At 37.6% G+C, this 27,750-nt stretch overlaps 2 protein-coding genes across 9 annotated transcripts in view; both read left to right on the forward strand.

Moving 5' to 3' along the window:
• The window catches only part of LOC127442281 (TRAF2 and NCK-interacting protein kinase-like), a 215,890-nt gene extending 206,084 nt beyond the window's left edge, over positions 1 to 9,806 (forward strand). For all 8 annotated transcript variants that reach the window (XM_051700171.1, XM_051700175.1, XM_051700173.1 and 5 more), the window contains 7 exons: positions 566 to 709; positions 951 to 1,085; positions 1,287 to 1,387; positions 1,865 to 2,014; positions 3,066 to 3,225; positions 6,288 to 6,427; positions 7,835 to 9,806. In XM_051700171.1, coding sequence (XP_051556131.1) covers positions 566 to 709; positions 951 to 1,085; positions 1,287 to 1,387; positions 1,865 to 2,014; positions 3,066 to 3,225; positions 6,288 to 6,427; positions 7,835 to 7,918 — 914 coding nt within the window. In that variant the 3' untranslated portion in view covers positions 7,919 to 9,806. The remainder of the gene's footprint in view (positions 1 to 565; positions 710 to 950; positions 1,086 to 1,286; positions 1,388 to 1,864; positions 2,015 to 3,065; positions 3,226 to 6,287; positions 6,428 to 7,834) is intronic.
• A 393-nt stretch (positions 9,807 to 10,199) lies between these two features.
• slc2a2 (solute carrier family 2 member 2) lies at positions 10,200 to 26,838 on the forward strand. Its single transcript, XM_051700211.1, has 11 exons — positions 10,200 to 10,341; positions 12,826 to 12,918; positions 13,140 to 13,339; positions 17,076 to 17,200; positions 17,431 to 17,546; positions 19,599 to 19,761; positions 20,831 to 21,018; positions 21,135 to 21,239; positions 25,029 to 25,130; positions 25,265 to 25,468; positions 25,992 to 26,838. The coding sequence occupies exons 1-11, from the start codon at positions 10,333 to 10,335 to the stop codon at positions 26,193 to 26,195; spliced, it is 1,509 nt and encodes a 502-aa protein (XP_051556171.1). The 5' UTR covers positions 10,200 to 10,332; the 3' UTR covers positions 26,196 to 26,838.
• Positions 26,839 to 27,750: the final 912 nt, after the last annotated feature.

The following is a 27,750-nucleotide window of genomic DNA, read 5'->3' on the forward strand; positions in this document are numbered from 1 at the left end:
CACTAAATTAGCATTTTAAGGTTCAGTTGCCTTGGAGTCTTAACATAGTGTCCACACCAGGCAATGCAACAAGATTCCAGTGACAAGGAGTTTTCCTGTCTAGACTGAAAGCAGAAATGCTATGTGATACAACACAGCCAATCAGAACAGAGTTTGCTCACCAAAGAACATAAAACAAAGAAAAATGAGTTGTATTTGATATGACTTATAATTTTTTTTTTTTTTTTTTCTTTTGGAACTTAAGGGATTTTCATATTTTATCCAAAGTTTTCAATGTCCACAATCAATCTCTCCTTATCCATGCTTAATGTTTAAAATAAACGAGGAGCGATATGAGTTTTCGTGAGCGGGGCTATCCTGAGCGATGCTGCAGAAATAGAAACCAAGCGACTGACAAAATGTATTGTTATCTGTCATGGCTGGTTAGGAGAGGAAGAGATGGCTTTTATCGCTTGACACTTTTTCATGTTGCACCTATTTAGGGTAAAAAGCTTTGTTTGTGGTGACCGTGTCATACATTGCACTAAGCCTTGTGTTTTGTGTATGTGTGTTTGTGCACGCTCAGGTGTGAACCTGTTGGTTGGCACTGAGAATGGTCTAATGCTGCTGGACCGCAGTGGTCAGGGGAAGGTCTATAACCTCATCACTCGCCGACGCTTCCAACAGATGGAGGTGCTGGAGGGCCTAAATGTTCTGGTCACCATATCAGGTCTGTCTGAGTGCAGTGATCAAACATTACTAGACATGTTCATTAAAAATGTTTATATTTCAGTGTCATATACTGCAGTCAGATGAGATTTCAGTGCATGTTTTTAAAGCATAGAGCTTTTTTCCTGGATCTGAGGAAAATACTAGAAGGGAATTCACCTCCCTTTAAAATACAAGCCTGTTGGCATCTTCTGGGGATACACGTTTCGTTAACATGTCAACTCTCTCATTGGTGTTTACAGGGAAGAAAAACAAGCTACGTGTCTACTACTTGTCATGGCTAAGGAACAGAATACTGCACAATGACCCCGAGGTGGAGAAGAAACAGGGCTGGATCACTGTTGGAGATCTGGAAGGCTGCATTCACTATAAAGTTGGTAAGTGAACCATTTCTGCATCCTTGAGCAGAGGGCAGGGATGAGGGCTAAAGACAGTGAAGATCGAGTAGGCTAATAGAGACCGCTGATGCTAATGGAGAGGATTGTCATTCTGTTCAGCTCTAACAGCATGTAGTGTGGCAGCAGGGGACAGTCTGCTTCGTGTCCTGTAACTTAAAGGCTGGTTGACTTTGTTTTCAGTGAAATACGAGAGAATCAAATTCCTGGTGATTGCGTTGAAGAGCTCTGTAGAGATTTACGCATGGGCCCCCAAGCCGTACCATAAATTCATGGCTTTCAAGGTATGGAGTCAGTATCTGTCCTTCCCTTTTCATCTTTCTTTCTTTTCTTTTCTTTCTTTCTTTTGTTCTTAAGTTCTTTGGTTCTTTTTCTTTTTTCCATTCTTTAGTTTTTTTTATTTTCTTTCTTTCTTTAGTTCTTTTCTTTTCCTTTTTTCATTCCTTCTCTCTTTCTTCCATTCTTTCTTTTTTCATTATCTCTTTTCTTTTATTCATTCTTTAGTTCTTTCTTTTTTCTCTTTCTTTTGCTCTCTCTCTTTTTTCTTTCTTTGCCTCAAATAACAAATAATGTGCTGCTATTCACACAATACGTGAAAGTATAGTTTCTAAATGAGAAAACATGCTTCTGTTTAGAGGGTCCGTTTGAATGCATTAACTGCCTGTTTAACAATTATAAACAGCCTTGACAATTCCCCAAGCCATTCAGTATCTATCCATTTATCTTATCCATTCTGCTTTCCTCTTTTCTCTCTCTGGCAGTCATTCACAGAACTTCAGCACAAACCTCAGCTGGTGGACCTGACTGTAGAAGAGGGTCAGAGGTTAAAAGTCATCTATGGTTCTAGTGTGGGCTTTCATGTGATAGACGTGGATTCTGGGAACCCCTATGACATCTACATACCATCACATGTAAGTAAATACAATAATTAGCCTCATAGAACAACAGTAACTATTTGACTGGGCCAGTAATTCAAGTTTTTACTTACCCTGTCTATATTTTCTTTGGCCCTGACACAAAAAAGCTCCATGATGGGTATAAATTTAATAAACGCTTTTGCTGGAAAATGATGGCATAAGAACAATAATTACAGATTTGTTTATAATTTGTAACCCATTATAACTAATGCTTCTAAAACTATAACCACAGTTTATTTTCCACAGTTTCTGCAGAATTTAATAAACATTAATGATTGTTGGAACATAAGAATATGAGCACTGAATAAAAAAATTATTTAATGACAAAACTAATAATTAATATCCAGAAGTTAATACAGTCCAGACACGAATACTATGCAGTGTCCTTTGGTTTATCTCAGTGATAGCAGGCTGTGATTTGGCATCTGCAAAAACACAATGTAATGGAAGGGAGGTGGATGTGATTGGTTCAGAGGTTCCCTTGGCGATTTGGCTCTTGGGGGTTGTAGTCTAATCTTGGAAAATGACATGGGCTTCCACACACATCATATTCCCTTGACAGCACCTGTAAGTGTGAAAGGTGCAAGGAAGATTTCAGGAGCTTTGAAGGAAGCATTAGCTATTCTTCTACTCCATTTATGTAGGAATTGCATAAATTCATTACTGGATCGCTAATTGCAGATTTACAAATGAGACATAACATAATTGTATTTCTGACACCAATATTTCTTCATAAGTTACATATAAATAAATACATCCATGCTGAGTGCACTAAAATGTTGTTAACTGTGTAACTTGCACAGTGATAACACTTGCTTCTCTTAAAATGTAATAGAACATCAATTCAGAGTATTCAGTTTTAGCTGCAGCTGTAATTATAGTTCCCTTCAATCTGAGATCGGCTCTGTGCTATAATCCTCCATTGTTGTCTTAGTGTGATACCCTTTATTAAACAAAGACTCCTGGAAAATGTGTCCCTCTAATGGTTTCTTAAAGCACTGCAGCCTGATCTGCCAGTTATTCTTTCCTCTTCTCTGTCTTTCAGATTCAGAGCAGTGTGACCCCTCACGCCATCGTGGTGCTCCCTAAGACTGATGGCATGGAGATGCTGCTGTGTTATGAAGATGAGGGTGTATATGTCAACACCTATGGCAGAATCACCAAGGACGTGGTGTTGCAATGGGGAGAGATGCCCACCTCTGTTGGTGAGTCTGCATTTGTCGATAGTAACATAGTAACAGTTCTTAGATCATAAGGTTTTTATGAGAAACATACACATTCAGTCACTTGTCCAAACTTTTTACTGTTAGTGTTCCATGGTATATGACTGTGGTAATCATACAGTACGATGGGATGACTATCCAATGTCATCAGTGTACCATAGTAATGCCACAGTACTTCTTGTTTAAGGCACAGGAAATACATCATCTGTCGTTAATTATCCTAATATCCTAACTAAATTATACGAGTTAAAGGAATGCTTCGGGTTCAATATAAGTTAATACAGTCAACAGCATTTGTGGAATAATGTTGATTACCACAAAAATAATTTTGACTTGCCCCTCCTTTTCTTTAAAAAAATAGCAAAGATCTGGTTTACAGTGAGAAACTTGCAATGGAAGTATTTTAACATTTATGGCCAATCCATAAACGTTAAAATACCCACTGTTTCAACAGTATAGCCAAAAGACATAAACAATATGCGTGTTAACATGATTTCAGTGTGATAAAATCGCTTACTAACCTTTTTGGTGTAAAGTAATATCCAATTCGACAACTTAATTGCCATGGCAACATAAACGACTGCAAAAACATTGATTTAAACATCTTTACAGCTCAAATAACACAAGCTTTAATAAAATTATGAGCTTCACAAATCTGCCTTTAAACCCTCCAAAAATTGGTTTCATTTCCTTCCATTGTAAGTGCCTCACTGTAACCTTGATTTTAGATTTTTTTAAAGACACGGAGGGACGAGTTGAAATAATTTTTTTGTGGTAATCAACATCATGCCACAAATGCAGTCAATTGAGCTTAGCTTGTATTGAACGCAGAATATTCTTTTAACCTTGAAGACAAAGTTTGCCCCAACCCTCTGATATCAGTAATCTGAAAGGAAGGATGTTTTCTCTAGTTTATGACTTTTAGTAAATTACCTTTGCTTCAATATTACCGTGATTCACAGTCAAGCTCACACTGATATCCGCATGTCCTATACCACAGCCGCAGAGTCTATTTGTGTTAGCTTGTTCCAGCAGTACATGGGCAGATCTTGAGGGATTCGCAGGCAACAGACATGCAAGAAAACAATAAAGGGCTACCGCACAGGCTCTGCTCTGTGGGAGGAGATAAAGTAGTTCATCCAAAGTTCAATAACATTCAAACTTGCCTTCAACTCCTCTGCTGTTTTAAAATAAATATGATTGCGGTTATGTGTGTGTGAGCTGGTTTTGAGGAACACATTAGCTTGGAGGATTTAGGGCGCTTGGCACACGTTATCCTATATAATAATCTTGACGGACGAGTGCTTGAGCAGAACATCTTGTTTGGCAGGCTATTTTACTTTATTAGTAGAGCTTGCGGACATAATTATTTATTTTAAGGGAGTTGCCTCTGGAACGCTCTTGCTAAACATCAGCCTGATTTACTGTGGTTGTTGCTGTGGGGTATTGAAGGATTTGACTGCAGATATGAAAGATGAAATCGAGAGGAAATCAGACATCAGTGTTTGCTGTTGTTTTTTTGTTTTTGTTTTTTTTTGGGGGGGGGGGCTCATTCATCTTAATATTTCTATCCCCAACTGAAGAAAACAACAGAATATCAAATACATTACAAACAAAAGGCATTTTTCACAAATTGAATATACTAAAGCAATAAGCCACAAAAGGCTGTGCATTACATTTATACCAGGTAAAGTTTGTTCTGAAGTAAAACCCCCTTAGGGGCCGTTCAGACTAAATGCATTCTTGCGCTTAAAAAAAAAAAAAAAAAAAAACCTAGATGCAGAGCAACGAATAGATGATTGATGATTTTTTTTTAACCTAACATGGGGTCTAAAAAGTGAAGCACTCCTGCATGGGACGCTGTAGAAACAGCAAGACATGCCGCAATATACATATACATGTTATTTGTTACTCAAGGTGGCGCTGTTGTTTCAGTGATTGACATGATTTACATTTGACATTGCTGTTTGATGAAGAAACATCATGGAAATAAACTATAGCAAGTACAACACATGAACAGTATGATATGACTATTGTCATTTGGGTGTACTAATGAAATTATGTAAATTGTGCATCTATTTAGACTCAATAAGTGCCTGAGAAAATGCTTATGTGTAGATTATGTGTTATGTGCAGGGGCGGACTGGCCATAGGGAGAACCGGAACTTTTCCCAGTGGGCTGGCCGCTAAACAGGGCCGAACAGCCAAAACATCAAAATATATTTTATTCTATTATTTTTATTTTCTTGAAAATATTTAGCAAATTTTACACTATTTGGTCATTTTGAAGGACATAGTGTTTCTATCACCGTTAAAGAACCAAAAATTGGTTGTACAGCTTTTGAAAGAAGGACGATCATTAAAAACATTAAGACTCCATTTCCCTAAGGTCCCTAAAGACCTGAATATGTAAGATTGTTTGGTGAAATTCCCATGCATTTAAGTGTTAACTGTGATAAAATCACTGTAACACAGCCTGGAGTGGATCATTGCTTTTATAAAACGCCAGCAAATATTTACATTTATTAAAATCAATAATTAAAATAAACAATTCTTCTGTCAAGTTATATTGTTCAGTAGCCTAACTGGAGGCTGTTTACTGTTGCCAAGCAACATAACATCTTGCTGCATAAATACAGAATGTATTAGGCCACATCCACACTAAAACGTTCTACTACTGTTTTCTTACGTCATAGTTTTTCCAAAGTGTTTTCAGTGTTGGCAAACAACATTCCAATGTGGACAAGAGGCATAAATTTAGCAAAAATCAATTTGTTTAACCAAAATTGTATTAGTGTGGATGTGGCCTTAATCACAGTTGTAAGTTTATCAGCATTTTACAATACTGCTCATCCAATCAGAATTTAGTCTGAACTATCCATTTTATAATAAACCGTTTCCAAAATAAAATAAGATATTAAAATAAAATATGTTCTTCACATATTTGAGTGAACTGGTATGTTAGTTTTGATAATGAAGATGTGCATTATTTAAGTTAAATATTGTATATACTTGAGGTCTCAAAACTATGTTCTGTTTTGCAGCTTATATTCACTCCAACCAGATCATGGGCTGGGGAGAGAAAGCCATTGAGATCCGCTCTGTCGAGACGGGCCACCTGGATGGGGTTTTCATGCACAAGAGAGCTCAGAGACTGAAGTTCCTCTGTGAAAGAAATGACAAGGTCAGCCTGCAATTGTTGTAGTTTACCAGCAAATCTGCAAATGTTTGTTTATCCACTTCCAAACATTTCTAATGTGTACTCGACTACATCAAAATGCTGAAAATGGTCTTAGCTGAAAATCAGCTAAGATCAGTTTTGACTTCTTAAATTCCAAGGTGTTCTTAGCTGGTTTTAGATGGGCACATGCCGCAAGCCTAAGATGGTTTGCTGGACTTCCAGCCTGCTCAAGACAATCTGTTTACTGGATTTAAAGTGGTGTTTTGTACTTTTCAGCTGGTCAGTCTGGGAGACCAGCTGGCTGAATGGCTAGAACAGCTGAGTGGTGCACTTAAAGGTGCACTCAGGTCGGGGCCTGGGTAGCTCAATGGTAAAAAAACGCTGGCTACCACCCCTGGAGTTCGCTAGTTCGAATCCCAGGGCGTGCTGAGTGACTCCAGCCAGGTCTCCTAGGCAACCAAATTGGCCCGGCTGCACTATAATGTGGTTCGTTCTTGGTGGGGCGCATGGTGAGCTGAGCGGGGATGGCGTGAAGCCTCCACATGCGCTATGTCTCTGTGGTAACGCGCTCAAGCCACATGATAAGATGCGCGGGTTGATGGTCTCAGACGCAGAGGCAACTGGGATTCATCCTCCGCCACCCGGATTGAGGCGAATCACTACGCGACCACGAGGACTTAAAAAGCGCACTGGGAATTGGGCATTCCAAATTGGGTGAAAAAAAAAAATAGTAGCTTTTGTCTTTGTTTCATATTGGACTTACACTGACACCTAGCGGCTTAGATGCAACATTGTTTAAAATCAATAGTTGTCAGATTCATATGCCATTTTAGAAATTTAGCATTCACAGTCAGCCATGATTACTTAAATCAATGATTGCAAGTGTCAAATAACAGGACGGTTACTGAGATTAAGCGAGTAGTATTCAGCTGGTCATGTGATTCTAGCATGGCAGCCCCCATGTGTGGACCCTCTCCATGTAGAATAAAACAGCTTTTAGTAGGTTTCTGATATGACTGGAGTCTTCATTTTAATGTGAGTGGTCAAGATGTTATACATATATTGCAAAATTACAATTCATGTCTTTAGGAGGAAAAAAAATACTGAGTGCACCTTTAACTTGGTTGGGAGACCAGTTAGACCAGCTGTAAACCAGTTTGGCCTGGCTGGGAGACCATCTTAAACCAGCCAAGACCAGCAAACCAGTAGCGGTTGCAGGTAGACTAGCTTGAAAAGCCAAAACCAACATGAAAATACCCCAAAGCATACATTATACTGGTCACTTAAGATGGTCACTATCTGACCCAGTTTAGATTTTTTTCAGCAGGATTAGCAATCTGTTTGAGTATTTTTTTTTTTTTTATATTGAAGATACAAATGTTACACATTCTAACAGTGTTGTTTCTGCAGGTTTTCTTTGCCTCGGTCCGCTCGGGTGGCAGCAGCCAAGTGTTCTTCATGACGCTGAACAGGAACTCTCTGATGAACTGGTGAAGCTCCTGCAGACCAAACACTGTGGAGTCTTTCTCCTGTCCTGCCGGCATTGCATCTTTGAGCGCACGGTACATTGACACATTGGTCTGAAAAATAAAAAAATAAAAAGACTGAGCCTGGACACATACGCTTGTCTCCTAGTGAGCACACTGGCTCTCTGCACACTGCTCATGGAAATGCAGTATCTGAGATCACCTGCAGTGGCATACAGTCTCCAGAATGGGGGGCTGATTGGCTTGAACTTTGTTTTACACCTTATTTGTGGCCTCCAGGAAAGCCTGATATCAGTTCGAGATTCCCCTCTTTACTTTCCTGCTTCCTGTACATGTTTTCCCATTGATTGACTTTTTTCAGTTGTCAATTCATTTGAGTCAAATGCACGATTGTAATTGGACAGTATTTAAAAGATAAAATAACTTTAGCAAGCACTCAGGCTGAGACCGAGCTTTAGATGTTTCACTTTCTGGTAATGGCAACGGTTTTGCCAGTTTCACAAATATCTGTGATGCCAGTTTTTCCAATTTCTCAAAAGAGAGCAACATGCCCAAAAGAAACAAATAACACTGGTGCTCATTTGTATATTGTCAACAAGATCCATTACTGTACATTATTCAAAGTACTGTATCTCAAATGTAGTTCAGTTTGTTCAAGTTCTATAGCTTTGAGGTAAGAAAAATGGAATTAGCCAACAACATTGCTGCCTGGGTCATAAGCAGATCTTCTAGTTGCATTTATTTTATTTTTTTTATTCTTTAAACTTCTCTGGTCCTTTTTGGAATGTTTTTAACATGAGGAAAGTGGAGCATGACAATAAACTGAGATAAGAATAGCTATTAAAAATTTCCCCCTCACTGGTTGCATGTTTCTGTAGACACAGGTTTAGATCTTGAAGGATGTTTCTGCAGGCCAACATGATGTCTAATATCAGCAAAATTCCTATGAGCCTTAAAAAAATAAAAAGAGAGCATTAAAGATAAAAGCACCTGTATTTCAGTGACAATTGAGAATTGATAATGACTTTAATTTAGATTTCATTATAGTGCCTAGCACAAGTTAACCTGTGTTAGTAAAGAAATCAACCGTTGGAGGCACATTGATTTTTGTGTTTAATATTTTTGTGCCATAACTCTAAGCTACGTTGCAGCCGTCACTTGTGGGCTGCTGTTAACATAAGCCTCTGTTCTCTACATTTCAGAAGAGTTGGTATTTTTAAGCTACAGATTCTTGCACTTTAATTTTGTAATAATGTTTAATTGGTCAAATTTAACTGGGGCTCAAAACATTCCAAAAAGGGAAAGGGTCTTTATTGACAATGATGTAGTAGGCTACACAATTCGCAATTTATAAACAGACTTTTGGCCTAGAATATCAGAAATATTGATCTTAACTATTTAGGTCAGCAGAGGTACCAGTTACCTTAGCCATAATGTGTTTAGTAGATCTTTGTTTTCTTTGTTTCAGGTTATTGCATTTTTTGTTTGTTTGCCTGGGCCATTATTTCAACGCTCATGATTTTCTCAAAGTCACTTGATGTTTGCACACTATATAGATATTTATATTTCTTTCACATCTCTTACATAGCAAATGAAGATATTTTAATGGTGAGGGTATGAGAGGTTTTTAGCAATAATGTCCTGCTGATGTATGTATGCTGTGTGAAACACTGTGTTGGCCAGTGCTGGGGAAGAACCTCACTGAGCTTTTAATTAACTACTTTATTTGACACTCAAGAATGGTTACTTAATGTGTTTCTGTCTTAATACGTTTTTAATGATCGTCCTTCTTTCAAAAGCTGTACAACACATTTTTGGTTCTTTAATGGTGATAGAAGCACTATGTCCTTTTTGTTTTTTATGATAAGAAAAAATAAAACATAAGTACCTTTTTTGCCTTGTCTAATGTCCCCTGTTTTGGAAAGGGTGCCTGTTTTCCCAGAGAACATGAAAGCAACAATATCACCGAGCACTGATACAACCCTCAGACTTTGCTCTGTGATAGAAGATGTAATACATTAACTCATCTTGCTCAAGCACGTATGCCTTATCCGACAACGTTCTGCTATGCTGATTGAAAGAGGCTAATCCATCAATGCTGACACCTGACATTCTTCAACCTTTGCATCAGAAACATTTATTAATATCCTTTAAAATGATACCTATGAGTATACAAATGTCACTACTGCAAAGAGTGGAATATTAGTCTAATATTGAGTGAGAAAACCATTTTAAACACTGGTGATACATGGACATAATCGGGTGTCTTTTGGCATAAGGTCGCTTCAACACAGCACACACATGTGCTGCATGATCTTGCAGTGACAGGATTGATCATTTACTGGCTATTGGGAAAGCAGCAGAGAACCTTGGAGCCACTATTAACCACCAAGAGCAGCATTTGCTCGCACTTTGTACAAAATGGAGAAGGTAAATTGATATATAAATTTTTCGTTAATCCGTAAGTGACTATTGACAATTAAAATGCTGTAATGTACTCGAAACACATGCTTGGCAGCTTAATTATTCAGACTTTGAGCACAGGAACTATGAAACAGTGTGTACAACTTATTTAAATGAATTTGGCATTTGGCTTGGCTAATTGTGCCCTTAAAGTGTCTTTTTTGTGTGGCTGTGCTGGACTGGTTGAAATTGGCAAGTTTTTAAATTCACTCGTTGTATGAATGAGATAGTAGATATAGTCATGAGATAATTGAGTGCATTGGATGTTCATGCCGAGATTATGATGTTTCTGTGTTGAAAATAAATGCTGTTGTGATTTATACAAAAATGAATAGCTGTTCAGTTGTAAATGGACAAATGAATAACTCCAACTAAGAAACTGTGGTAGGCAACAGTTCAGTTGTTGCTCTCGGTAACACTTGATGCACATATGACATATTACTATTATTTATTTCTATGGTAATAGCATTAACAGTATATACTTAAAATCACTACAAAAATTACACAAAGTACATTATTATATGAATTATTATTAAAAATAATATTTTTGCAATGTAATGTATTATAAATGCTTTCAAAGTGTTTATGTTCACAGTTATTATTTTATATTTATATAATAATAATAAAGTTTAACATTGTGTGCTTGGGAAAAATATTGTTAAAATTGATAAAAATATATTGTTCATTGTTTATGATATCTAATGCATTAACTAATGTTAACAAATGTAAACTTATTGTAAAATGTAACCAAATCATTTCATCTTTAAATGCTTAACTAAACATAAAAAAAGAACAAACAATCTATAAATCTAATAACGTAAATCTATATTTGGTGTGACCACCTTATGCACCAATTCTCTTGCGAACAGTTTTTCAAGGTTGTAGGCAGATTGGTTGTTCTAAGCATCAGGAACTTGCCACAGTTCTGTGTATTTAGTATCTCAATTGCTTTTGTCTGTTTATGTAATTCCAGACTGACTCGATTTTGAGACCTGGGCTTTGTGGGGGGCCATACTACATTCTAATTCAAAAGAAATGTTTGGAAAACTAAAATTGATATTTCCTATTGACACACCAAAGCAGAAGATATAATATAACTATCCTAAGACAAATGTTTTTGTGAAACATCTAGTGTGCTTAAGAATGTTGCACAGTGTGTGTGTATAATATATATAACACACACACACACACACACACACACACACACACACACACACACACACACACACACACACACACACCCCCCCCCCCCCCGGAAAAAATTAAAAGACCACTACAAAATTATAATTTCCTCTGGATTTACTAATATATATAGGTATGTGTTTGAGTAAAATAAACATTTTTGTTTTATTCTATAAAGTAGTCAACATTTCTCCCAAATTTAAAAAAAACATTTATTTGCAGAAAATGACAATGGTCAAAATAACAAAAAAAAGATGCTGTGTTTTCAGACCTCGAATAATGCATAGAAACCTAGTATATATTTATTTTTAAACACAATACTAATGTTTTAACTTAGGAAGAGTTCAGAAATCAATATTTGGTGGAATAACCCTGATTTTCAGTCACAGCTTTCATGTGTTTTGGCATGCTCTCTAACAGTTTTTCACATTGCTGTTGGGTGACTTTATGCCACTCCTGGTGCAAAAATTCAAGCAGCTTGGCTTTGTTTGATGGCTTGTGGCCATCCATCTTCCTCTTGATCACATTCCAGAAGTTTTTGATGGGGTTCAGGTCTGGAGATTGAGCTGGCCATGACAGGGTCTTGATCCGGTGGTCCTCCATCCACACTTTGATTGACCTGATTGTGTGGCATGGAGCATTGTCCTGCTGGAAAAACCAATCCTCAGAGTTGGGGAACATTGTCAGAGCAGAAGGAAGCAAGTTTTCTTCTAGGATAACCTTGTACATGGCTTGATTCATGCGTTCGTCACAAAGATGAATCTGCCCAGTTCCAGCCTTGCTGAAGCACCACAAGATCATCACCAACCGTTTTCTTTGCATTATTCAAGCTCTGAAAACACTGCATCTTTTGTCATTTTGATCAGTTGTCATTTTCTGCAAATAATGCTCTAAATGAAAATATTTGTATTTTGAAGAAACTTTGTCAGTACTTTATATATACATAAAAATGTTCATTTTACTCAAACACATACCTATAAATAGTAAATCCAGAGAAGCTGATAATTTTGCAGGGGTCTTTTTTGCAAAACTTGTACATTCAAAATGTGAGCTTGTTTCAGTGAAGCCCTGGAAAGAGCTTTATTTCTACATAGTCCAAAACTATTATTAATATTAAGTGTTGTCATTTCTGCAGCATTTATAATTATTTGTATTTATAATTATTAAAAAAAAAAAAAAAGAAAATGCACTGCAATAATAAATCTGTGTGGGATTGTTTGTGTGTGCGCGCGTGCATGTGTTGACGGGCTCCTAACTGTCTTACTGCAGTTAACAGGCACGCTGGCTCTGGCTGTGTTCACAGCTGCACTAGGCTCTCTACAGATAGGATACAGCCTGGGTGTCATCAATGCCCCACAGAAGGTCAGCATCACCACATAATCTATTTCTCTCAATCTGTGCTTCACAATTTTCATACCCCTACACCTTAACTTAAACTTGCAAATTCTGAGCACAGCAACATATGGATTTATCTCTCAGAGATTGTCATTTTCTCCAAGTGAAAGTTATAAAATTCAATATTATATTGAGCTGGGGTCTTCATGGCACCATGACAGCACTGACAGTGTTATTTTACATTCTAGGTCATTGAGAAGCACTATGCCAAGTCTCTAGGTGTATATAATAAAAAACTGACCTGGAGTGATGGAGGCAACTTTACAGAACATGAAAATCAAACTCATCCCTCTGTGGTCATGTACTGGTCACTCTCTGTTGCTGTCTTCTCCATTGGAGGCATGGTGTCCTCCTTTCTAGTGGGTTTTGTCAGTGACTTCCGTGGAAGGTGGGGAATCTATCAACACATACATTATAAATAAATACAGGTGCATCTCAATAAATTAGAATGTCGTGGAAAAGTTCATTTATTTCAGTAATTCAACTCAAATTGTGAAACTCGTGTATTAAATAAATTCAATGCACACAGACTGAAGCAGTTTAAGTCTTTGGTTCTTTTAATTGTGAATATTTTGGCTCACATTTAACAAAAACCCACCAATTCACTATCTCAAAAAATTAGAATACATCATAAGACCAATAAAAAAAACATTTAGTGAATTGTTGGCCTTCTGGAAAGTATGTTCATTTACTGTATATGTACTCAATACTTGGTAGGGGCTCCTTTTGCTTTAATTACCGCCTCAATTCGGCATGGCATGGAGGTGATCAGTTTGTGGCACTGCTGAGGTGGTATGGAAGCCCAGGTTTCTTTGACAGTGGCCTTCAGCTCATCTGCATTTTTTGGTCTCTTGTTTCTCATTTTCCTCTTGACAATATCCCATAGATTCTCTATGGGGTTCAGGTCTGGTGAGTTTGCTGGCCAGTCAAGCACACCAACACCATGGTCATTTAACCAACTTTTGGTGCTTTTGGCAGTGTGGGCAGGTGCCAAATCCTGCTGGAAAATGAAATCAGCATCTTTAAAAAGCTGGTCAGCAGAAGGAAGCATGAAGTGCTCCAAAATTTCTTGGTAAACGGGTGCAGTGACTTTGGTTTTCAAAAAACACAATGGACCAACACCAGCAGATGACATTGCACCCCAAATCACAGACTGTGGAAACTTAACACTGAACTTAAAGCAACTTGGGCTATGAGCTTCTCCACCCTTCCTCCAGACTCTAGGACCTTGGTTTCCAAATGAAATACAAAACTTGCTCTCATCTGAAAAGAGGACTTGGGACCACTGGGCAACAGTCCAGTTCTTCTTCTCCTTAGCCCAGGTAAGACACCTCTGACGTTGTCTGTGGTTCAGGAGTGGCTTAACAAGAGGAATACGACAACTGTAGCCAAATTCCTTGACATGTCTGTGTGTGGTGGCTCTTGATGCCTTGACCCCAGCCTCAGTCCATTCCTTGTGAAGTTCACCCAAATTCTTGAATCGATTTTGCTTGACAATCATAAGGCTGCGGTTCTCTCGGTTGGTTGTGCATCTTTTTCTTCCACACTTTTTCCTTCCACTCAACTTTCTGTTAACATGCTTGGATACAGCACTCTGTGAACAGCCAGCTTCTTTGGCAATGAATGTTTGTGGCTTACCCTCCTTGTGAAGGGTGTCAATGATTGTCTTCTGGACAACTGTCAGATCAGCAGTCTTCCCCATGATTGTGTAGCCTAGTGAACCAAACTGAGAGACCATTTTGAAGGCTCAGGAAACCTTTGCAGGTGTTTTGAGTTGATTAGCATGTCACCATATTCTAATTTTTTGAGATAGTGAATTGGTGGGTTTTTGTTAAATGTGAGCCAAAATCATCACAATTAAAAGAACCAAAGACTTAAACTACTTCAGTCTGTGTGCATTGAATTTATTTAATACACGAGTTTCACAATTTGAGTTGAATTACTGAAATAAATGAACTTTTCCATGACATTCTAATTTATTGAGATGCACCTATATATATATATATATATATACACACACACACACACACACACACACACACACACACACACAGTTGTGCTCAAAAGTTTGCATACCCTGGCAGAAATTGTGAAATTTTGGCATTGATTTTAAAAATATGACTGATCATGCAAAACCCACAGGTAACCTCAGGAGAAATACAGGCTGCTCTGGAAAAAGATGGTGTGGTTGTTTCAAGGAGCATAATACAACGATACTTGAACAAAAATTAGCTGCATGGTAGAGTTGCCAGAAAGAAGCCAATGCCACAAAAAAGACCTTGACACGCCTCACAGCTTCTGGCACAGTGTAATTTGGAGTGATGAGACCAAAATAGAGCTTTATGGTCACAACCATAAGCGCTATGTTTGGAGAGGGTCAACAAGTATTGTGCTCCTTGAAACAACCACAATGTCTTTTTCCAGAGCAGCCTGTATTTCTCCTGAGGTTACCTGTGGGTTTTTCTTTGTATCCCAAACAATTCTTCTGGCAGTTGTGGCTGAAATCTTTCTTGGTCTACCTGACCTTGGCTTGGTATCAAGAGATCCCCAAATTTTCCACTTCTTAATAAGTGATTGAACAGTACTGACTGGCATTTTCAAGGCTTTGGATATCTTTTTATATCCTTTTCCATCTTTATAAAGTTCCATTACCTTGTTATGCAGGTCTTTTGACAGTTCTTTTCTGCTCCCCATGGCTCAGTATCTAGCCTGCTCAGTGCATCCACATGAGAGCTAACAAACTCATTGACTATTTATACACAGACACTAATTGCAATTTAAAAGCCACAGGTGTGGGACATTAACCTTTAATTGCCATATTAAACCTGTGTGTGTCCCCTTGTGTGTCTGTAACAAGGCCAAACATTCAAGGGTATGTAAACTTTTGATCAGGGCCATTTGGGTGATTTCTGTTATCATTATGATTTAAAAAGGAGCCAAATAACTATGTGATAATAAATGGCTTCATATGATCACTATCCTTAAATAAAAGACAGTTTGTTTTTGTCTTTAGTGTTTTTCAATGCAAATTGAAACAAGTAGAAGACTTGTTAGTGTTTATGGTCTGTTATGTTGGGATTTAGAGGAGGTTTTAAGGGATTTAGAGGTTAATTTCATGTTTAATTTTTATTAGAGGTTACCATTATGGAGAAGATTGGAGCTAATGGTTAGGTTGAGGTTGGTACATCAATACTGAAAAATCAGTGAGTGATGAAGCAAATACTGAGGGATCCTTTGTATATTAATGACTGATTGGGGATCTATAAATTCACAACAGTGCAATACTTGTTATACAGTGCAAATATATATACTGTATGTAAATGCTAATGTGTTTGTTGCTAGCTAGCAACAAGCTGCAAGGTTCAAATTATATTTTAACATACCAAATATAATTTAGGTTAATTCATCATTTAGGTTTTCACTACACAAAGTATATGAGTAGAGCCTACATTTTAACTTCATATCAAATAAACTTATTTTCAGTGTGTGGAACCAATGTCCACAACTCAATTAAGTTAAACAAACAACGACAAAAATCAGTGTGTAGCATTCATTTAGCAACCAATAGCATTCAACAGTTGGCTACAATGCATTTCTAAATAATTTTTCACATGACACAGCACTAGTTACTCTCAAAAAAGTAGCCTTTTGTAATAATTGGTTGTACTTAAATATACATTTTTATGTTTGCTCTCTGTGTTCTGAAGTTCCCGATAATGATTTTCAGAGATACCGCTCCAAATGATACAGCACATGAGTGAGCTGTCTGAATGAATCAGATTAAATCGATACATATAGTTTTGCTAAACCATTTAGACTATTCACTGAAAGGAACCGACTCAAAATAATGATTCTTTAGCGAATGGTGCTTCACTAATTCTGATTCTAAACAGCCAACAGAACAAATACGGGACACACGCCATGATCTCAGTGAAAATGTTTTTGAAAAAGATCAAATATAAAATAGTTTTTTGTAATTCCACAGTTTTAATGACTTCAGTACTATTCTAAAATGTGAACAGTACTAATATGTAAGTGTGTGTACAAACTTTTGACTGAAACTGTATGGCAGATGGTGACTTTTGTTTGTAGGCTTCTCTGTGTAACTTACCATTGTTTTACAGGATCAAAGGCATGCTGGCTATAAACCTTCTAGCCATAACAGCAGGGCTGCTAATGGGCCTGGCAAAGATGGGCACACCTCACCTAATGGTGATAGCAGGACGTGCTATCATGGGACTGTACTGTGGTAAGACAGAGAATCTTGCCCTTATAATATTCCCATAACCCTGAGAGAAAGTATATTACTAGACACTGTAAAGTAGCACTCTACCCATACAATGTACTGTTAAACACATTTTGACATTGTATCTGTATACCACGTTTTGCTTTTGAATTTTTTTTTTTCCATGATGAAGCACGGATTTATTGAAACAAATATGTTTTGTTTATTCACTGGTTCATATATGATACTTATAGGCTTGACATCTGGTCTTGTGCCCATGTACATTGGAGAGATTTCTCCAGTGAAGTACAGAGGGGCTTTGGGAACACTCCACCAGCTGGCTCTTGTAATTGGCATACTTCTTAGCCAAGTGAGTGCCACACACATAACGGATCTAATCCACATGAGAACTACATTGTACATTAGGGTTTAAAGTAGAAACTGAGTGTGAACATAAATTAGATAAAAGAAACATGAACTTCCATGAAAAGTTGGTTTTATAATCACCGGTTTTGTAAAGTTTTTTTTTGTGCAAATTTAAGGATCTAGAAATTGTGCTTTTAGAAAGGTTGCTCATGAAGTCGTATTTTAAATGAATCACTCAATGATTTAGACTAATTAAGATTTTTTAATAAGCTTATATTGCAATGTATATTCATTTGATCCTCTTCCCCGCTGAACATAAAAATGCAGCTTAAACTAGCTTAAAAGGATATATTCCAGATCCAGTACAAGTTAAGCTCAATCAACAGCATTTGTGGCATTATGTTGATTACCCCACAAAAAATTCTTTCAACTTGTCCCTCCTTTTCTTTAAAAAATAAATAAATTTAAAAAAATAAAATCGAGGTTACAGTAAGGCACTTACTATGGAAGTAAATGGGGCCAATGTTTGGAGGGTCTAAAGGCAGACGTGAAGCTTATCATTTTATAAAAGCACTTACATTAATTCTTCTGTTAAAACTCATGTATTATTTGAGCTGAAAAGTTGTTTAAAATGTAATTTTTACAGTCGTTTTAAGGTTTTAGAGTGTATTGACATTACATCGTCATGGCCATTTCTATAACTTTACACAGAAAAGGTTAGTAAGTGATTTTATCACACTAAAATCATGTTAACAAGTGTATTGTTTATGTCTTGTGGCTATACTTTTGAAACAGTGAGAATAAAAAAAAGTTTAAAGTTTAAGGATTGGCCCCCATTCACTTCCATTGTAAGTGCCTCACTGGAATTAAAGCACTGCTCTTCTGGTGGATTATTCTCATGATTTGAGTTTACATGGACATCGCCTGTGTGTGATCATGACTGGGAGATATTCAGAGCTGGAGTCATAATGCGCTTTCATGTTGATATTATGTTATACAATTAAACTTCTAAAACTGAAGTATTACTTGCTTTGATGAAGATTAAAAAAAACCCCACTCCTTTTACATATTTTGAATTTAAAAAAATGTACACTTATAGCGCTTTTCTGACACTACACTTAAAGCGCTTTTACATAGAGAAAAGGGAACTCTCCTCAACCAACACCAGTTATAGTATATTTTAATAAGATTATTCAAGTGTTCTATTTACTATTAATGTTTGTATTGTACTACTCTTATCAATTTAAGAGGTGAAACTCATGATATGGCTGATACAAGTTCAAAGGAAGACTTTATTATTTTTATATTATGTTGTACAGCTTTAGTTGATAATGCAAGTGAACCTTAATACTACAATAGCATGTCTATGCACTGCATGCAATAATACTGTAAACTAAAAACATAAAATGAGGATTCAATTATGATGGGGATAAAATATACTTTATTAAACATGAAAATAATATGCTTAAATATGCAATATAACAATTACAAGGTCAATTTCAGAAGTCATAAATATTAGTAAAATCTCACAGTAATTTTGATACATTGCGATTGGTTAACACACAAGTAATGTTCGATTCATACAAGCTTGACAAGCAATTTTAGCTTCAGCAACCCTACCAGACAACATATTCAAGCACTTTAGCAGGTAAACAACTTTGCCAAATGGAGAACAGTTAAACATCCACCCAGATTGCTGTGATGCTGTCCTGAACTGTGTGAATATGATTGACTGAACTGAACATAGTTTCCCCAGCCGGAACAGGAGACAGCCGGTTCTTCTTTCCTGTGTTTACGGACATAACTTATTGAACACGGAATATTCCATTAAGATGGTTTGATGGTCTTAGCTGGTTTAATCTGATCGGCCAGTTGGTCTCCCAGCCTTACCAGCTGAAACGTGCCCAAAACACACCAGCTTAACCACCTTTGGGAGACCAGCTAACCACCTCAGGATGGTTTAAGGTGTTTTTCCACCCAGCAGGGTTAATAACAGTTCTGGTTCAGCTCTTATTAGCAGTTGCAAGACATGTGCAGATGTCCTTGTTTTTTACAGGTCATTGGTCTGGAGTTCCTGCTAGGAAATGATGACATGTGGCCTGTGTTGCTGGGTCTATCTGGTGCTCCAGCCATCCTGCAGTGTCTACTGCTACTTCTGTGTCCAGAGAGCCCTCGTTACCTCTACATCAAACTGGGCAAAAAGGAAGAGGCATGCAAGAGTATGTCCCAAGCCTTCTTGCTCTTTACTCTTGAGCACTAAATGATGAAAGGGAGTTTCCAAAAATGTAAATGTACTAACCTTCATATTTTTCCAAACTCAAAAAAGAGGAGTTTTTTGAAGATTCTTTTTTATGCAGCTCTTATCATACAATGGCAGTTCTTAGCACACTGTCTGAAGTACTTGGTTCTTATTGGTCAAATATTTCTGAATAATGATAATTGTCCAAAACAACACTATTTACAGTAAGTGACCATTCAGCTGGGCAATCTGTGTTTTATCCTTTCTCTCGAATCACTCAGCAATCTCTACAAGTAAGTTAATAAAATTATTCAACTCAAATCAATATTTCATGTCCATTTATATGGATAATGTACAGCCACTTACAAAACCCAATGTCTGACAAGCTCCAAAAAGGGATGGATTCTAGTCCATGTCCTACTCCATATAAAAAAATGCTGCGTCACGTTCGGTTTCTACAGAAAGTTTAAAAACCAATGCTGTTTTGGCATCAGTGACGTTGACTCGTCATTTTTGGCACACATGCTGCAGGCTTGACATGAGCTTTATCAGTGAATTATCAGTGAATAACGACTTAAATTTCAGTCTGTTCCTCACTATTGTACGACTTTGTACAATGAACAAGTTTTTTTTAATTACTTTTAAGGTGCTTTTTTGGTGGGGTTTTATTGACAGCCATGGTCATTAAATGCTAAGACCTGTGTAAACATTCTTAATAAATTTCTACTTTTTGGTTCCACAAAAAAAATTACAGCATAGGGGTTTGGAAAAGCATGACAGAGAGTAAATAATGACATCCTTTTAAGTTTTAGGTGAACTTTTCCTTTAATCGTGTGATTATATATATCTGGGGAGGTTTCAGATTATAATAATCAGAATTATCAAAAGGTTAAAATTTATGTTAATTCTATTTGATTGTCAATGTCAATTACCCAAAACATCAAAACCAAATGTGTGTGTTTGTGTGTCTTGCAAGGTGATGATATGAGGACAACCCAGGCAAAAGTAATGATGCTTAATTCTTACTGTCTTTTTTTATTTTCTGGCAGGTTTGAAAAGGCTAAAAGGGGATTACGACAACTCAAAGGACATAGCAGAGATGCAGGCAGAGAAGGAGGAGGCCATGAAAGAGGCCAAAGTGTCCATCCTGAGGCTGCTCCGTGCCTCTGTATATCGGCGGCAGCTCTTTGTGGCCCTGATGATGCATTTATCCCAGCAGTTCTCTGGGATTAACGCTGTGAGCTTGATTTCTTTTCACACCCCATTTTATTTTCCATTTTGACTGATGTTTTATGACCACCATTTCAATTAGACAACAGTAATATTTGATCTTCAATCTGTGTTTGTTTCTAGATTTTTTATTACTCAACTTCGATCTTCCAGACAGCAGGGGTCGGTCAGCCTGTGTATGCCACTATTGGAGTGGGAGTTATAAACATCATTTTCACCCTTGTGTCGGTAAACAGACACTAATTTAAAGGCAAACACTGGCTGCTGAGAAACAGGCTCTTGTCTCTTGGAAACAGAGTGGTGTTGTCTCTTGGGTCTTACCTTCCCTTAATGTTTTTCTCAACAGTAACTCGAGACTGATGTTTTAGATAAATCCAACTCAGTTGAAACAAGCTTCATTGGACTGCACATTACTTAAAATAATAGTTCACTTGAAAATTAAACTTATGTTATTATTTATTCCCCCTTATGTTTTTCCAATCTCGGAACACAAAAGATGTTTTAATGAGTATTGATATACACTCACTGAGCACTTTATTAGGAACACTATGGTCTTAATAAAGTGCCCGTCGTGGTCTTCTACTGTTGTAGCCCATCAGCCTTAAGGTTTGACATTTTAAAATGTTATTCTGTTCACTACAATTGTACAGAGTGGTTATCTGTCAGCTCAAACCAGTCTGGCCATTCTCCGTTGACCTCTCTGGGTCAAAACTGGATGTTTTTAGTTTTTGTCACCATTCTGAGTAAACTCTAGAGACTGTTGTACATGAAAATCCCAGGAGATCAGCAGTTACACAAATACTCAAACCAGCCCCTCAGGCACCATTAATCATGCCACGGTCGAAATCACTGAGATCACATTTTTCCCCCATTCTGATGGTTGATGTGAACATTAACTGAAACTCTTATGCATTGCACTGCTGCCACATGATTGGCTGTAAGATAATGAATAAGTAGGTGAACAGGTCTTCCTAATAAAGTGCTCAGTGAGTGTATCTAGTTTTAGCGCTAAACAGTGCAAGTTCTCGTGCGAACATGCAAGCCACTGTTAACCAGCTTCTCTCATAGCACTCATTGGGCTCTATATTCATCCCCGCAAAAGGGAGCAGCGCTAAGCGCAATGACCTTGTGCTGCATCTTATCTGATTTTCGTGAGAGCATTCATTTTAAGTGCAATTTTCGTGCCAGCTCAAAATTTGGCAATTCCACCAGCAGATTATGGATTAATAATAATAATAAGTTCATTTTGTATAGCGCCTTTCTAAAGCTCAAAGACACTGTACAGAAATTAAACATAAAACAGAGAAACATATAACAAATAAGCATTATAAAACAACTAACAATAGTAGAGAAGCTGAGCATATTTCAAGCAGGTGAGAGCCGATAGTCCCAGAGAGGCCGGTAGAGAACATTAATCAGCATCGCAGGTGACAATACAGTCACAGAGCAGGGGGTGCATTGCATATAGCCTATTTACAATATCCAGTTCTTATGAATGGGCTGTCTTCATTTTTTTTCTAAGTTGCTTGACATGAATATACAATAGGACACAGACAGTGCAATAATTAAGTTTCACTTGATCCAGCCCATTAGTGCTTTGCGCATGTGGTTTCTCCAACCCACTTGCGCTTAGACTTAGCACATGCTTGTTTGAAAATCTAAAATCTTCAATGCCATGCCCACTGACTTTACGCATACGTCTCGCATAGTGCTGCTTAAATAGGGCCCATTATGTCATTATTTACTCACCCTCATGTAGATCCAAACCCACATGCAGTTGTGTTGTCTGTTTGTTGTGTGTCGGTTGCTGGTGTTTTAGCGACTAGTGCGGCGACATCATTATTGGTGATCCCGTCTGCCATAGCGATTTCAGCACTGGTTATCTCATGAGTTCGGGGGGTAGGCGTCTTACACGTTGTGAATGGATTAGGTGTAAAAACTGTTGAATAACTACTGGAGTTGGATAGGTGGCGGAAGCCTGTCTTCTCTATTGCCATAGAGCTGGATAATGGCCAAATGTTATCTGGGACTTTGCAGTGTTTATCTCTGCCAGTTCAAGGGCAAACAGTAAGTGAAAACAGTTTTGATTAATGAGTCGAGAGCTACTCTGGATCAAATAATCCATTAAGAATTTTTTTTGGATGAATTCTGTGCATGACAACAGTGTATGCAGAATATGATGTGCATTATGGACACTTTACCAATAGAGGGCCACACAAGAGAGTTTGATTTTATATATATATATATATATATATATATATATATATATATATATATATACACTATATTGCCAAAAGTATTCACTCACCCATCCAAATAATTGAATTCAGGTGTTCCAATCACTTCCATGGCCACAGGTGTATAAAATGAAGCACCTAGACATGCAGACTGCTTCTACAAACATTTGTGAAAGAATGGGCCGCTCTCAGGAGCTCAGTGAATTCCAGCGTGGTACTGTGATAGGATGCCACCTGTGCAACAAGTCCAGTCGTGAAATTTCCTCGCTACTAAATATTCCACAGTCAACTGTCAGTGGTATTATAACAAAGTGGAAGTGATTGGGAATGACAGCAACTCAGCCACGAAGTGGTAGGCCATGTAAAATGACAGAGCGGGGTCAGCGGATGCTGAGACGCATAGTGCGCAGAGGTCGCCAACTTTCTGCAGAGTCAATCGCTACAGACCTCCAAAGTTCATGTGGCTTTCAGATTAGCTCAAGAACAGTGCGTAGAGAGCTTCATGGAATGGGTTTCCATGGCCGATCAGCTGCATCCAAGCCATACATCACCAAGTGCAATGCAAAGCGTCGGATGCAGTGGTGTAAAGCACGCCACCACTGGACTCTAGAGCAGTGGAGACGCGTTCTCTGGAGTGACGAATCACGCTTCTCCATCTGGCAATCTGATGGACGAGTCTGGGTTTGGCAGTTGCCAGGAGAACGGTACTTGTCTGACTGCATTGTGCCAACTGTGAAGTTTGGTGGAGGGGGGATTATGGTGTGGGGTTGTTTTTCAGGAGCTGGGCTTGGCCCCTTAGTTCCAGTGAAAGGAACTCTGAATGCTTCAGCATACCAAGATATTTTGGACAATTCCATGCTCCCAACTTTGTGGGAACAGTTTGGGGATGGCCCCTTCCTGTTCCAACATGACTGCACACCAGTGCACAAAGCAAGGTCCATAAAGACATGGATGAGCGAGTTTGGTGTGGAAGAACTTGACTGGCCTGCACAGAGTCCTGACATCAACCCGATAGAGCACCTTTGGGATGAATTAGAGCGAAGACTGCGAGCCAGGCCTTCTCGTCCAACATCAGTGTCTGACCTCACAAATGCGCTTCTGGAAGAATGGTCAAAAATTCCCATAAACACACTCCTAAACCTTGTGGAAAGCCTTCCCAGAAGAGTTGAAGCTGTTATAGCTGCAAAGGGTGGGCTGATGTCATATTAAACCCCATGGATTAAGAATGGGATGTCACTTAAGTTCATATGCGTCTAAAGGCAGATGAGCGAATACTTTTGGCAATATAGTGTATGTGTGTGTGTGTGTGTGTGTGTGTGTGTGTGTGTGTGTGTGTGTGTGTGTGTGTGTGTGTGTAAATAAATCAAATAGAAGTGGAAAAAGTGCCTCAAAGCAAAGACTAAAACAAACATACATTATAGTACTATAATCAAGTAAAATATACAGTGGTAAAAATGTTATACATTATGCAATTTTAATTCCAGAGGTTATCCCAACCTTTCAAATTAAATGCACACATAAGCATGAGTTATTTCAGCACTGCAATGTCCTAAATAAAACTGTTAAATAAATATTTTAGCTATCATAAAGTATTATTAATTATAATGAGCCTTTTACACTGCCACAAAAAAGGGGGTTAAGAAGCCAAAAGGGTTTCAGAGTCAAATCTTTAAAAAGCTTGTTGCACCCCATTTAACAGTCATTTTCTGATTTCTTTGAGCATATACGCTTTTGTGTGTGTGTGTGTGTGTGTGTTTGTGTTTGCATGTGTACTCTAAAGGTGGTTTTGGTGGACAGGGCAGGCAGGAGAACCCTCACTTTGATTGGATTAGGAGGAATGTGTTGCTGTGCTGTGGCCATGACTGTGGGCCTGGCCTTTCAGGTTTGTTCAGAGTGGATCCGCATTTGTGTGTTTTGCCATGTCAATTTTCATAGCTTAACTGAAATGCTTATTAGAGGGTGTCTCTAGGACAGAATTGCTTGAAGTAAAGCCTCACTCTTTATTTTGCTTTTCAGGAGGCTTATTCATGGATGAGCTACCTCAGCATGGCGGCCATATTCCTGTTTGTGTCTTTCTTTGAAATCGGACCAGGACCAATCCCGTGGTTCATTGTTGCTGAGCTCTTCAGTCAGGGGCCACGTCCAGCAGCCATTGCATTAGCTGGATGCTTCAACTGGACAAGCAATTTCATTATTGGCATGTTTTTCCCTTATTTAGAGGTAATGGGAGTTCAGGCCTTCCTCATTTTTTTTTTTTTTTTTGAGTGTGTGGTGTCAATATTTATTCCTCGTTAAAAAAATGTTTACTCCTAATGAAATAAATACATTTTTTTAAATACTTTTAAAATCAAGTACACTAACATGAGATGAAGACTAGTCATATCAGTGGCCTAATTAAAGCTGTTTTATTTTTCATGGAGCTGGGCTGCCTCATGTGGGCTATGTAGAGATCATATGACTAGACAAATACTACTTTATCTTTATCTTTAATACTTTAACCTCCCTATTATCAGACACTATCACTCACTGAATAAATTAATCATTAATCAAAAATATAGATTTTGCATGATGCCACATACACACAGCTAGGTGTCAGTATTAGTCAAAGATGACAAACAGAGCACCATAAACAAAAACAATATTGATTGCACTTTTTATTAAACTTACCTTTTTATTTAATTTTGAGAATAAGAAAAGGGACTTACTGTAAAAAAAATAACTCTAACTCTGCTTTGGTCCACAGGAGGTTTGTGGGAGCTATGTCTTCATCATTTTTGCAGTACTCCTCTTTGGTTTCACCATTTTCATCTACTTACATGTACCTGAAACAAAGGGGAAGACTTTTGAGGAGATAGCAGCTGTCTTCCAGCACAAACGAGGAGCCTCCCCATCCAAATCCCAAGTTGAGACTGAGATGGTGCAGCTCAAGAGCTCTGCAGAGGCCTGAGCGGGCCTTTAGACAAAACTAGATTCTTATGGAAACTGGAGGGAATGAAGGATGTTACTGCTTTCACAGAACTCACCTGTTAGGAGAGAGAATTCATAGGGCCTCATAATAAGAGCTCGTCTAGAAACAGGAAAACAGATTATCTAAACACAACAGCATAATTATTAGAGGTTGCACAACATGAACAACATAGACTTGACCTTTGTGCATCTTGTGTTGAATTTATGGAGACATATGGATTAGATAAATATTTTATATTTTCAATGTTATACATCTGTTAAATACTGTAAAACACAATTTTAACTTTAGTAATTATATTGAAATATATGAATTTTAAAATCGGAGCATACCATCTTATGTGGTCCCTAATGATGCAAAAGTGCAGAAGTTTAAACTTTGTGGTGTTTGGATGTGTAATATGAAAGATTATAGAAACCTTGATAAATTACATAATGTGAGAATTATATGAGGGATATTTAAAATTAAGCTATATGGGAACATTGGCTACAGTTATTTTGTGCAGTGAGATATTGTTCCATTTCAGGATTACAATTTGTTGTATTCTGTGTTTGCCTTTTTTAAAATGTGAATACATATGGAAAACGAAAAAAGTTTGTTACTGTGTTATTGTATTTATTTTTAAAGCAATGTTTAAAATGTTTGCAAATGAACTGAACTGATGAACTGAGCTTTGGTCCCAATTACAGAAACTGCCGTGTTCACGGTACTCACAAGAACTTATTTTCATATAGCCAAAACACTTGAGTCCATAAAAGAAGGAAAGGTCAAACTAATTTCATTGGTTCTTCCGTGTAGCCTGTTGTGAATGTGCCGGGTTTGCAGAAGTCTAAACAAGATTTGAGAGCTATGGCAGAAAGCAAGATTTTTGGTGTAAAATTTCTTACATTTTTAGTCAGTTTCTCACATAAAGCATGCAAAAGCTTTATGTGTAAGGGTTAAACTGCAGCTGCAAACTGAGACATTCATCCAGACCAAACAATTCTGTCCGCTCTGACTGTTTTAGATTCAGCTAAATTAGTGGCGTTTAACCCTGATATCAGGGGCCAGATCATTAAAGAAGTTATAAAAGCACTGTTCCATTCGTGGTGCTGCATCTAGCACAGCCCTTAACATTCTAAATGTATTATGTATTTAACTAGGACAATGTGTTATTTCAGCTTTAACTGTAACAAAAAAAAAAAATTTTAATTATAAAAGGAATCACCACCAGATTATAGTATTTACCCACCTCAAAAATTCCAATTTAACCCCCTGTTTATGTGTAGAAGTACATGCTCAGTCCAGCAGAGAGGGAAAAAATATTAGACAGGGAAAGTCCATTTCATGTTATTTATTCATTTCATGACAATTGGTCACTGGCCAATCAAAACATCTACTTTAATATAGTACTATTGGATTAAGGCCACCATGTGACCAAGTTTTCTTCAGAACAAACATAAACATGCATATCATTCGTAAATATTCAAACTGATTGCGTTGTTTTTGATGCAGTTTATTCATTTTAATATAGCATTGCTGTTGGTGGGACAGTGAG

This window comes from Myxocyprinus asiaticus, chromosome 6 (assembly GCF_019703515.2).
Source record: "Myxocyprinus asiaticus isolate MX2 ecotype Aquarium Trade chromosome 6, UBuf_Myxa_2, whole genome shotgun sequence".
NCBI lineage: Eukaryota > Metazoa > Chordata > Actinopteri > Cypriniformes > Catostomidae > Myxocyprinus > Myxocyprinus asiaticus.